Here is a 13907-nt window from a genome sequence, read left to right as displayed (position 1 = left end):
GGTTTTCTCTTAGACCTTTTCTATCGTATTTGTACTATTTTTCGTTCTAAAATTTCCTAACGTCGTTAATCTCGTCCTAAATCTGACGGCAATAACTCGTTTACTTTACATCCAAAATTGCTACATTCAAGGAATAGAATTTTCATATTCACTACGAACTAAAGGCTCGCAATATTGATAACTGATCGAAGCTGGGTTATTTTAGATACTCAGAGAGTGGTACGCCAGTAAAACTAAGATATTCTAGAGTAATTTGTGCATAGGATTAATATCAAGTTCAATTTAAAAAGCAATGAACAGTGCAATAAACCAAAATGTATGTGTTTATCAAAATTAAAAAAAAAATTAAAAAAAGAATTCAACATTAATTTTTCAAATATTCCAGCTTATATAACTTTTTATGTAACTTTACTATTAAGAAAGTTGATACTCTACTCGAAAGGGTTTAGTTTTACTTTGACAATATTAAATCATCGTTTAAGGTACCCGGGCCGGCGCGTTCGGTTTCTCTTTAATCATCTGACCCTTTTAGGGAATCATGTGCCGACCCCTGCTCGAAACCATCTAATACGGTATTAATGTGATCTCCTTTTTTCTTCTCCCTTTCTCACCTTTATAGATCGTATCCCGAGGGTCTGGACAGAGTGGACTCGATTACGAACGTGTGCCGGCCGTCGTCCGGTGGCATAATGTTTAAACGTTGCCATCGATGCAAATCAAGGCTTCTCCGGTGCGTCGTCAACTTGTAGGAGAATACTTTGGTGGTGCATAGGGAAGGTGTTTTTTAGGCGAAGATAGTGCGGTGTTGGTGGTCAGTGGTTTCAATGGGGTTATGTTGTCACACGGTGAGGGTAATCTAACGAGGGTTTCCTTCTTTCTAACGCAGGGTTTTCGTGCTAGGTGTGTTTTAGAGGAGATTTTGCGTGCGTGCGTGGAAAGGAGGAAGAGAGTGAAGTGAGTGTACTGTGCAAGTGTCATAACAAGTGGGCCGGAGTGGGGTTGCGTTTCCGTGTGATGTGGAGCCTCGGAGCCGCCAGCAGCGTGCGGCCCGCGGGCATGGCCAGGATGGCCAAGTGTGGCGCCAGACTCGGCGGCAGCAGTGTGGGTGACGCGGGTGACAACGCCCGGCGCTCGCCAAAGGCAAAGAAGCTACAGAATGTGCTCGGTGTGTCCGCGTTAGCCATATATCTAGTGTTAGTGTTTAGTGTTAATGTGGCGCTGGTGGAGGGCAAGCACCACCATCATCATCAGAACGGCGGTGGCGTCGGTGGCGGCGGCCACGAGGAGTTCAAATTCGATCCCACGAACAGCTTTATTAGTTTAGTCCTGCCGCACGACACATATCCCGGCTACAGCATCCAGAAGTTCAGCGCCAACTTCACCGGCCCGAACTCGCCGTTCGCCTCGATCTCGTCCTACTCGTCGAAGCCGCTCAACTACCGGCTGCTGGAGACGGACTACTCGAAGTACTTCACCGTGCTGGAGGACGGCCTGGTGATGACGACGGCCGACCTGTCGCCGCTGGTGAACCGGCCGGTGAAGCTGGTCGTGCTGGAGGAGACGCCCAACTCGACCGCCACGCACCAGCTGCAGCTGTACGTGATGAACCGCAAGGACATGCTGCACTTCCCGACCATGCTGGCCGACGCGGTGGGCGAGCTGAGCGAGAACCGGGACGCGGGGACGCGCGTCCGCGACCTGCCCCTGCTCCAGGCGAACTCGGCCCGCGGCGCCAAGACGGTGATCTACTCGATCGTGGCCGGCGGGGAGGAGTTCGCGCTCGAGAGCAGCAGCACCGGCGAGGTCGGCCCGACCGTGCGCATCGAGGAGCCGCGCAAGCACGGCGTGTGGCTGGTGTCGGCCAAGCCGCTCGACCGCGAGCAGCAGGACGAGTGGACGGTCGTGGTGGAGGCAAGCGACGCGAAGAAGATCAACAAGGCGCAGGTGCGGCTGCCGGTGCGCGTCACCGACGTCAACGACAACCGGCCGGTGTTCGGCAAGCCCGACTACCGCTTCACGGTGACCGGCGTGAAGGCGACCACGCCGGCCGGCAACGAGACGGTCACCTGGGAGCGCTTCACCAGCGTCGGCAAGGTGGAGGCGAAGGACGCCGACGGCGATAAGGTGGCGTACCGGCTGACCAACCCCAGCAACACGGTCGTGATCGTGCCCCAGACGGGCGAGCTACTTCTCGCCGGCGAGCCGGACCTCTCGGAGCTGTTCGTCGACGTGGAGGCGCACGATCTGCGCACGCCGAGCCTCAAGAGCGAGCGGCCGGCGCGGGTGCTGATCGAGTTCGTCGCCCCCGACCCGCTGCCGGTGATCGTGCAGCACATGGGCCACGAGTACCAGCACTCGCACCGGCGTGACAAGCGGCGGGTGACGCGTGCTGTCCGGCCGACCAAGCGGATCGAGTTCACCGAGGCCGACGGCGACACAGAGGGCCGGAACGTGTTCCAGCTGGAGAAGGAGACGGACCGCGAGACGTTCAAGATCCGCGACGAGAACCCCTGGGTGACGGTCGAGACGAACGGGGCGGTGCGCGTCAAGAAGAAGTGGGACTACGAGGAGCTCGGCCCGGAGAAGACGATCGACTTCTGGGTGATCATCACCAACCAGGGGCACAACGGTAAGTTTCAACCACTTCAAAATCTCGCCAATTGGTGCTAAATCTCGTTCGACTGTCGATAGCAAAGTATTTGTCTTCTGCCTAAAACTGGTTTCCCGCGTCCCTCCGATTAACGGCGCCGATAAGCAATTCCATTTGTCTGTTATCGCATACCGACGACGAGCGCGCCACAATCGCGCGCCATTTGCATACTTTAAGCCACGAATAAAATGTGCCCCCGGGGGCTATCGCCAAGATTGCCGGACACTCCGAGGGATGATCCGATCGGCGTTCGTTGATTTTGTACACAAACAGAGCGACTTTTTCAAGAGCGTTGCTTCAAGTGGTTGTACGAATCGACATGAAATTATGAACGAAGTGGCACTCTTTTTTCCATCGAGTGCCTGCGGGGCGATAACGTTTGGTAGCTGGAAGTTTTAGAATATGTGGCTCTTAAACGGCGTCAAAGGCCAAGAATGCCAGCGTACATTTTTAGCATTATCGGAGGGAGCGCGTTTTGCTTTCGTATTGCTCTATGTTCTGTTTTACGCAGTGCATTATTTGATCGGAATTTCAAACTCTTGGTCTTAACGTATTAAGGATGCCATCCATTTAAAAGTTCTCTTAGCTTTTTAATCTATATTGAGTAAGAAAACTTTAAAAAAATATTGAATACAAACCGGCTCGGATTAAACATTTTTTGAGCTGCATACAACTGTTGAAAATAATTGGGATTTACCTAAACATTTTGATTTAGCATTCTTTTAGTACCATGCTGTGTAAAACGCAAAGAGTTCAAAAACTCTTTCGGATATCTTACAGCTTCGTAGGAGTTGGAAACTGGATCGATGAAAATGTATGAAATCTAGCATACGTTTTTTATTTTAAAATTTAAATCTTCGACGTTTGCATGTTTTTGCTTGAACGTTTACATTCACTTATATCTCAGAAATACCAAAACTTGATATAAATTGTAATTTTTATTGACAAATAATTTTTCTTGTTATTGAAAAGAAAAGATATTGCGAGTTGAGATTACACTTCATATGTCAGTCACAAATGTAAACAACTAAACCAATATATGACGATATAAAATCGTAATTTATCAAAAAAGTATGTAGTTTCCAGACATGAGATATAGTTAAAAAACTGTCCTCATATCTAAGAGACATGCTTCCAAAGCTCGATTAAAAATGGTTCAGCCGTTTAAGAGGATTTTAAACACTAACATTGTGGCATAACAATTTTATAAATATAGATTTTTTAATTTCGCATCAAAAAATTATTGTCGAATATCATATCTAAGCTGTTTTCATGTCTCGTGTACGGGATCGAAAATATTTACAGTAAATCAAAGATCCTGAAATAATCATTTCAATAACTTTACTCCTTAAAACTCAATTGTAAAGAAGCTATAATCTAACATTCAATCAATACTGTAAATGTAAATGGTCCGTATCTTGGGAGCAGCCTAAACATGAAATTCTTCTCTGCATTATATCCTTTGGGAGACGAAGCTGGCCACATCAAGTTTGTAAACACTTGTTGACATATGACCACAGTCTAGTTTACAGTCAAATCGATCAATTAAAGTATCTTCTCTGACAGATAAGAATCTGTCCGCGTTCGCTCGGTACAAGAAGAAGGCATTTTTCGCTACAACATTCCTATTTCTTGTCCAATTAAAGCAAGCGGCTCCATTGCGACCGGTTCCGAAGAATGTAAACCGATACCGGCATCGAGTTTCGCTAGTTTCAATTGAAGTTTTACTGTCGATTGTGGGGCGGCTGAGAAAAGTCAAACACGACGCTCTCACATACGGTTTGTGCGGTGATCAGAAGTGACAGCTCTTCTCCCTCGACGCCGTTGTTGGATTATTCATGAGTCCATTTTTCCGGCGACTAATTGCCTATCAAGTGGTCGTTCCGAATGTGAAGCTCGCGATACCGATCGACCGATCGGTTGGCTCGGGGTCGGGGTGTATGTTAGGGAGGCAGTAGCTACTTTGAATGGCAACCAAACACGATTACCATATGTTGGGTTTTAGTTGTTAGGCGAAGCTGTTGAGAGACGCCGGCTCACTGCCGGAAGCCCCGGGCAAGAATGAAATGTAAACAAACTGTCCATGGGGCTGAGGATTTTTCTCACCCGTCTGTCAGTTGAAAAACAGAGAGGGAGGAAGATAGAGAGAAAGGATGTGTTGTAAAATACGAAACTACTGACAAAGGGCACACATAAATTTTACCTTAATCGGCGTCTCGGAACAACTCTTCTCCTTGAAGAACCGGACGGATGCTGTTGGGAAAGCTACCAATCTACGCTAATTCGTTGAGAGACGAGCTGCTAATGTTGCGTAACATGCGGCTCCCAGTGCACGGGAAAACCCATCCATTGGCCGAGCTTCATAATGTCGTATTTATGCGCGTACGCCGTAAAAGGGTAACGGCAGCATACTTGAAGTATGAAAATATCGCCATTATGTGACGACATTTCGTCAATATTACCATGCACGCGTGCAGACCACAACTGCTGGTATTTATTGGTCGTATGCGCCGAGTGTCCCAACGCTGCCAGCGTACATATATTTAAATTGAGTGTAATGAAAATTTATTATGCTACCGTTTGAAGCAAACCTTTTTCTTCCCTTTTTAACCACCGTGGCATAAAAGCCTCCCGCAAGTGGCTAAGGTGTAGGATGCCTTTCCCTCTTCAGTTCGCTTAACAGTCGTTTTTGTGGCCATTTTTGTGGCTTTTCCAGCTGTCATTAATTGGCAACCGACCGCCGCCGCCTCCATCAAGCGGTCGATTGGGATGTATGAGGCCTTTTGGGTTTCCCCTTTCTTTTCCAGCGTTACATCCATTTCCCCTGGCATGTAGCAGCACCCAGCACTTCTTCGTTAATCGTACTTCATGACTTTCCTCCGTGGCAGTTAATGGTCAACCATGTCAACCCTGCAAGTGCCTCTAAGTGGTGGTGGTGTACGAGGTCAAAGGGAAAACTAGACCAGTTATGTTCTACCCGTCTGTAGGCCATCATTTCGTGAACCCTTCGGCATGCTAAGCGTGTCCCCGAGGAGTAAAAAGCCGGTTTTGGCGGCATTGCGCCAATCATAATTTGTAATTTCCATCACTCGCAGCGACAGCTGGGTACCAAACGAAAATCCACGGGAAAGCCTACGAAGTTAACCGAGAAAGCCAAACCCCGGGTTGGGATGCTCAACTCGCAATGATTTGGAACTATGATTTTCTACAAATGTAAGCTAAATACTGGTAGATATTAAACTACCTTTAAACAAGAAGGCAATAGAGTAGTCAGGCTGATTTATTTTGCGAAAGTTGCATTTATTTGGAAAACGCTGACACAAGCGTGCAAATCTCAAAATTCATAGGCTTCTAATGGATGGAAAGTGCTCATGCTAATGGTTTTATTTTTGTAAAATATCACACACGTGTCAACAGTTGGATGTGTTTGCTACCGAAAACTACCAGTGTGAACAAATGGTCTGAAACGGCTTTAAGTGCATAAAAGCCCGGCCAAAAACGAAGGGGTTGGGGTACCACCGAGGGTTGTCGGCTTGGTTAGAACTTGATTTTGGGACGGGTTTTTATACATATAGCCAGCACAAAGTAACACCGAACAACGCATAAAGCTAAGGCTCCGCTCCGCGTGCAGCTGATGCTCCGATGGTGGAAAAACCCCCATTTCAGCATAGAAACCAGCGAAATGGCACGCGCCTCTCTGGAGTCCAAACAAACGGCGAGGGTGGAAGAGAGTGCCGGGGTGGGACGAAATTTATTGTCCTGTGGAAGCCATTTCGCGAAAGAGTGTCATCGTGTGACGAAAGTGCCAGTGGCATGCATGATTTTCGTCGCGGTTCCCGCATCCCCCGGCCGTTTTAGGGCTTTTGTTTCAACACATGCGAGGTATAGTGACAACAACAACAACAAAAACCCACAAACGAAAGCACTTTCCCAGCACTTTTCCCGGCCTGTCGAAACGACCAGCTAGCTAGCGAGTGGTTCACCAATGGGGCGGGGGTTTGGGTATGTTAGCTTTTTATGCTGCCTCGAGCCACTTTGGTGGACGCTTTTTCCGAACCTCGGATCCGAAAAACAAGGCAGTAGGAAAGCAGGGGAGATGGGTCGGAAAATCGCGGCGTGTTGACAGATTTATGATACTGTTGAAATGTGTGGCCGAATCAATGTCTGGTTTTATGTTTCGTAGTCGTCGTTCCGGGCTGCACATTAGCGTAGATCTATGTCCATGTCGTTCATGCGCATACGTTTGTGCGAGTCTGCAAGGATGGGTGTGTCTAGAAGATGGAGAAAAATTAGAAGCTTTCGCGATCTTTGCTGGATTGGCTTCATGTTTTCCTTTGCTGACCTTTTGGCATACGTTCTTTCAACCTCTTGCTCACACGTTAGAAATTGATTCAGAATTAAATCGGAGGTGGAATTAAAACACACAAACTTTCTTCCAGAACCCAGAACAACCTAACCTGAAAGTAATCGTTTCCTTTTTTTCCCGCCACTGGCAAGTGCGGTAAACTGTTTGATTGAGTCGAGGCTCCCATGCACCATGGTCTTCTCTGCGTTTCGTTCGTTTCCCATGCGCTTCCTTCATCATCCTCATCGCCATCCGAAAAGAAGACGCTCGCCGACCCGTCTTTTTTTGGGATTTTTCAAACACCGTGCACGCGCGAGTCAGTGAACTTTGGCCCGACCGCTTGCCTCCCAACTCCCTCGGACCCTGTATCTATCGCTCGAGTAGCATCCGCGGGGCCAAATTGGTTTCCGAAACCACACACCACGCTGCCGCCAGCTGGCGCGGGTGTGTGAGAATACTGGCTGACTCATGCTCTTCCTTCGAGCTGACGTCGAGCGCCAAACATGGGGGTTGCCTGCTCCGGAGTACATCCGACCGTTGCCTCCAACAGTGTGCTCCTGGTAATACTAACACTAAGGTTGAAGGAAAAAAAAGAAGAACACGAGATGAAAACGTGGCGTGGAAAACGAAACACTTGCCATTTGGATGGGTGCCGGCTTGGGAATTCGGAAGTTGGGGTAAATTGTTTGCTTTTCAGTTTCGAAACGAAAGATGATGTTTTTGATCTGATAAATGGCAATGACGGTGAAATTCATTAGAAACGATTTGATTAACTGATGAAATTAATAAAATGACGCATGATGGACAAAATGCTTAATTGAAATATTTACAAATTTTAAGTCTTCTCGATTCTCGTTTGTGTTGAATTCACCGTACGCGATTAACGTATTTCCGCGTGTTTAACACTGTCTTGCATTATACCATCTCAGATTTTTTAAAACTTGTTTTACTTGCAACAATTATTTTGTTTCAATCACTAAAAATCTTTGAGAAATTTTCTGATTTTCTGAATATATTCTTGCATCCCCTGCTTGCAATCTAAGTTCCCACGCTCATAATTTGTTGCCTGACATCATTGATAACGAATTCATTCTTCATAAGCTGCTTTAGTTCCGGAGATATTATGATTTTATTTTAGTTTAAAGTGTTTTCCACTTATTCTACATCGTTCAAGAAAGTTACATTTAATTATTTTACCAATGAATTATATTTATGTAGGAGTTCCAGCCATTTACATATCGGTATATTTTAATGACAGTAGCGTGCAAAAATCGTGAAGTAAAAATGCGGTGTTAAAAACGGACCATACATTTGCTATTTTTGACTTGATGTTTTATGTTTGATATCTTTGAATCGACCGCTCAAAAACTCGGTTTCTAGTAGGATCAATTAAATAAATCAAAATGAAAGGTTAAAATGTACCTCAAGTTGGATAATTCTGGCACCAAAGAACAACAAACAGATGTTTTCGGGCAGCTTAGACAGATAAATTCTTGCTTTTCATTCCAAAAACCATCAATATACCTTCAAACTCAACGCTATACGTTATACCTTAAAAAGTTTACCTCCGTTCTGTCCCTTCTGTTGGATTAACAAATTTGTTTACTTTTGAACTGAAGAAAACTGGGATCCTTTCAATCGTTCGTTGTGGGTTTTCTTGCGCGAGTAGAGGTGAACGCTGTTTGATGCGCTTTGTTTGCATCGCAATCGTCGGAGATGAGAAGATCGTAGATTTGGTTTGTTGAAGTGAAAGGAAAACAGAAAATGAAATAATGTAAACTTTTGCCAACTGTTTACCCGGCTAACGAAAGGCCCAAATTCCGAATTCCGATGCGTTTTCCACCCGCCTCCAGCATCGATCAGCGCTCTCCGGCTCACCGTCGCGATACCGATGAATATCGACATCCGCCCGTTAATTGAATCAGCAGGTTTGATTGCGATCATGTTTTATGAATCGGCTGCCACCGCCGGTGCACCGTTCGGGTTTCGGCAAACCCCGGATTCCACAAAGGTAGCGCGCATCAATAATGTGCATTTATCCTTCTGCTCACCGCGGCTCCATTATTATTGTCACGGCTGTGGGGACGCCCAAAAAATAAAAAAAGGAACACATAACCAACGTGTCCCCCTCCCTCTCCCTTTTTGAATTTTCGTTGATGGATTGTCAGATGAAAAAAAGATAAAAAATAGCGAGGCTTTCGCTAGCATTCGGAAATGCATTTAGCAATGATCCATATTTCATCCGCACACGCGGCTCGAGGAAATGGTTTGTGTGCGTCGGCTTTAATTACTGATGCGCCGGAAATTTGCTATCGCATCGCAAAAGCGAGAGTTACCCTCCGGGGCCTCGAAACGCCCCCTTTCCCTGGGAAGAATGGACAAAATGCACGCTCGGCCGCGTTCTATCGGCGTTTCTCTGATTAATTTCGTTGCAAAATCATTTACTCTTGCTGGAAACGTTTCGATGCTAACAGGGAGATACAGCTTTGTTGCTGTTTTTGCAGCACATTGGCAGCGAAGTGCATTCGTTTGCATTCCGCGATGCATCCGTTGTTGTGTTGTCGTACCCAGCTCAGCGGGGGATCGCTATGTGCTATGTGGTGATGCCTTAATTGTACATTTGTGCGTGGCCCATCGTAAAATTGTATAATGCTTCGCTTTCAACCACTTCTGTGTTTTTTTGTTTCGGAAAAAAGACAGCATGATGTGGTTTAGGTTGTTTACTTGCTTTTATGTGCTGCTAAAGAATTTCCTTCGTTTTCATACCCGAACGACATGGCAGGACATGAATTGTGTAGATATCGGCGGCACCGGAATGGGTTGGTCGTGTTGATTAATTTAATTGTTTATAAAGTGGTTTTTATGTGCCGCAAACGAATTGTCATAACAGTTATGTTTATTTTTCGTCTCTGTGGTGCTGAATTAACGATCCCTAGAGGGGTGTATGCCTTATGTGAGCATAAAAGAAGCATCAAACATCTAAAGCAGAACCAAAGAGTCGTCCACCGGTTAAAGTTATCCTCGTTGGTAAAGGTATCCAAGAGCTGCAGAGATGCTCTGAGTACGTTGCTTAAGATTTTGGTCTTTATTTTATTCGGCTTTTTAAAAGCACCCCAAAGCTAACTAAACGAAGTAGGTAAAAAGGAGGATGTAATCGGGAATGCGATATGTGGAACCGTTTAAAAAGGAGACCGATCAATTCTCTAGTAAACTACAGCCAAAAGGGCAGACAGCATATCGCGCTTTACGCGGTTGTGGAACTTCAAAGGTCAACCATAAATCAAAACCAAACGATGGACGACGAATGGAGAGTAGCCGGCAGCATTCCTGTATCTGCATGCCATGCATGGGAACCCAAACGAAAGGGAACGGAAAAGGGTAGCTTGTCGTATAATGCCGTCATAAAGTGACGAATTAAACGCTCGTTGCGTGCGCCAGGAATCACCACACCTCTTTTCGGAGGGAATTTCGTTCGTTTTCGAATGGGCGACTGGTTTTTAGAGGTGTTGTTTGATGTAAAGTGACCGTCTTTTTTTTCCTACCGCGTGACATTTGGAGCAACACTCGTAAAGGAGACACAGATTTTGCCGTAATCAAACCGAAGAATTAAAGTTCTGTGTGTGTGTGTGGCTTGCATGATGTGTAGCAAAGTCAGGCGTGAACTCTTGTTTTTGGTACGTACTGCCTACTTTATGAGTTAATCGGGCACTTAAATTTCATAGAATCTCTGGAAACACCCGATGGGGTGTTTCAAAACGCTGCCTCAGGAGTAATAAAAACTTTATACGTCGTTTAATGCAAAGGAATGTTGCTCGCCGTATCTATTTTTGTTTAATATTAGTGTTATTTTTAGCCTGTGATGGATGCCTTTATACTGCATGTCATAAAAATATGAAAGTTATATTTTTAAGCCGGTTATAGTTCACAAAGTTATTGAAGTGTTGACTTTTTTCAATGCAAACTATTTTACAATCATAAATTTGTGTCAAACTACGTTCTTCATTCGATTGCGTATATCGTATTGTAGCTTCAAATTTGTTTAATAAAAATATGCCACACAGAGTGACAAAAAAGGGGTTTGGATAACTCCCTTGTTTGATAGCTTTCTATGTTTTCCTCTCCAATTTCAAACACATTTCCGCCTCCCCAGCGATGAAACTGTATCCTTATGTTTGGTCTGCCTTCATTCGATCCGTTTGGCGGGTGGTACGATGATGCTGTGGAGAAAACGCATTATGCACATGTGGCGTCACCGTACATTATGTGATCCCATCCTTCCTTCCTACAACGGCTTTTTGGGAAGTAAAAAACAACCCATCCCATCCACCATCTCAGCCAGCTGGCGGCTTCTCATCTGCATCATCTATGCTTCGACTGGCTCGAAGGGTTTTTCATTTAACGAAGCATATTTTCCTCTGGCTAGGCGCTCTCGGTCGGGCGTACTCTTTTCCCGAAACGTTGGGGACCCTCCCGCGCGGAGCATAATGATGCTGCCGAGTCGAGGCCGAAACAAATGCCGTTGCAGGCACAGAATGGCAACTTAATCGAGCTGATGTTTTCATTGCGCTCTTGTTCCTTCTAAAGCAGCCAACCGACGAGGTCGGGAGGGAGAATCTGTACGTATGTGTATGTATGCATCTTCTCCTTTTTTTTATTCCCCCACACATCCGTCTTGTTCAGACTTTGTTTCTTCGTCCTTCGGCTTCCAGCTCCCCTTGCGCGGAGGAAGGTCTCGAGCCTGCCCACTTGCTTTTGAAGCATCCTGCCATCCGTCCAATCATGTTTGACATCGCGCACATGCCCGGCGCACATGACGTGAAGAAACACATGGCGAGGTGGGGCACCGGGAGACGTGCTTCGTCTTGCAAAAAACTTTTTGCTTACTCACCGCGCGCGCTGCAGCTATTCTTGGGTGGAATATGTTCTGGCGAAAGCCAGAAGGGATCATTATGCTACCGGCACACGGCACTGAATGGAAGACAACCTTCCATTTGTGTCCATCGTTTTCCTTTTTGCTCTTGCTCTTGCTCTTCTCCCTGGAAACGAATAATGGGGTCCCGGTGTTGTAACTGCGCACGCTTACGCAATGGCTTACCTGTGTTACACATGCGTGTTTGAGTGAGTGTGTGTGTTTGTAGGGAATTTTAAATGTGTTTTCCTACGTCTTCATAAGCCCACTCCTGGATCACCTCGCAGGTGGAGGTGTGTTGCCAGGAAAAGGAAACGGGGAGTGGAGGTGCGTGTTGGTAAACTGTGAAGCAAATTGAAGGAAAAGAGGATCCTCCGGCTAACGGCGCTTCCAACCGGTGGCCGGAAATGATGGCACGCGTGAAACAAAGGACTTTATGCACCATTTTTCCGTAAGCATAATTCCCGGTTCGGTAGTAAAAGGAAGGGCACGCTCTCGCCGCATTGTCTGCGTGCTCCGGGCATCCTGCTTGCACCTTATCCTCACGAGCTCATCAAGCACGGCCAGCGGAAGCAAGTGAAGGGGTTTTTCTTCCTTTTGTCCTTGGTGTGTTTCAGGTTACTTCTTTTCTACCTATTCGGATGCTGCCATGAATCGGTTTTCAGTTTCTTTTGACATCCTCTGAGTCCCGGCTTGCGGATCAATGTTTACGGAAGCCAGCCGGAGCTCTTGAGAGCAAAAAAGCGTACCAGCATAAGAGTGTTCCCGGGATATTGGAAGGAGGAAGTGGCATTGTTATGATTTTTGCGTTTTGATGTGCTACGTCGCGCCAGGCGATTGTACTTCAAAGCAAAGCGTTTGCACTTCTATTTAAGGCCAGGCTTCTGTTTTGCTTCTTCAGAAGGGGCCTCTTTTTAGTATATGTGTGTGTTTGGGCTCCGCCTTACGGCAACAAGAATGAATATGTTCATCGTTTCTCCATCGAGTGCGTCGTCGTGGGCTTAATTTACAATTTTGACGACCTGCTCCACCGCCAGACCCATCTCCCACTTCTTGTGTCTACCATCATTTTTCCACCGTCTTTTTCCTATATTTCCTATCACCATGGCTCAGCAGAGATTTGCCGCCAAAGCCAAAAGGAGCGCGGAAAAGTCGTCCAACCCTCGCTCGGCGGGAAAGCATTACTTCAAGCGTTCTCGCCAGTTTATGGTCACCGCTATCGCGAGGATGTTTATCGGCGAAATATGAAACGGAATCGGAAAACAATCGAGAAAACGAACCTTGCGCGCCCGGTTTGTTCGAATCGTTTTCAATTTTCGAGCCGGGGACAGTCAATTGATTTTATGTTTTGTTCGATTTTCCTTTGCCAACTGTCAGCGTGGAATGATTTATGGTGGTGATGTTTAGATCGAAGTACGAAGGCCCAGTGAATGGGGTTACAAATCACGGTGCGTACGATTTTATTGTTTATTTGTGGTCTCTTTTTTTTCCTCAATCCAAATTGATTTTAAGAGAACCTAAAACGTTATGCGAGCAAAGCCAACGTCGCACAATGGTTTTTCAATTTGCGTTATATCATAACAAATTTTATTTAATGTCGCCATAAACAGCCGTATTTGAATCGATATTCGAAAGAAAAAGTAAGGTATCTCGAGACCCTCGTTTGTGGTGAGGTTTTAACAAACGGTAACAGGAAATTATTAACAAAATAAATAATCGCCGCCCCACCGTTTAAGGGAAGCAAACGAGAAGCTCTCACCCTACTGCACCCTAATGAAGCTTAATAAGAAAAGAAAGGTTTCGAAAAGAAATGATGCACAGGAAGCTGAAAATGCAATCAACCATTTCGATCGATTTCGGGTGTGTTCGCGTTCGACGCTTCTCTCTAGTTCGCCTCAGAGAAGGGGTCTGGTGGGGATTTTTGGTCAAGGTTGGCCGCGGATGGATGGCTTCCCCCGTCTTAACTCTCCCTGGTTTCCCGTTGATGGTGGTGGTGAAAAATT

General features: G+C 46.1%; 1 protein-coding gene across 2 annotated transcripts in view; it reads left to right on the top strand.

Moving 5' to 3' along the window:
* Positions 1–1014: 1014 nt before the first annotated feature.
* LOC131289274 (neural-cadherin) overlaps positions 1015–13907 on the top strand; it is a 180417-nt gene continuing 167524 nt past the window's right edge. For both annotated transcript variants that reach the window (XM_058318495.1, XM_058318503.1), the window contains exon 1: positions 1015–2629. In XM_058318495.1, coding sequence (XP_058174478.1) covers positions 1015–2629 — 1615 coding nt within the window. The remainder of the gene's footprint in view (positions 2630–13907) is intronic.

This window comes from Anopheles ziemanni, chromosome 2, assembly GCF_943734765.1.
Source record: "Anopheles ziemanni chromosome 2, idAnoZiCoDA_A2_x.2, whole genome shotgun sequence".
Lineage (NCBI taxonomy): Eukaryota > Metazoa > Arthropoda > Insecta > Diptera > Culicidae > Anopheles > Anopheles ziemanni.
The sequence above is the reverse complement of the archived record's forward strand: the minus strand, read 5'-3'. Positions and strand labels throughout refer to the sequence as shown.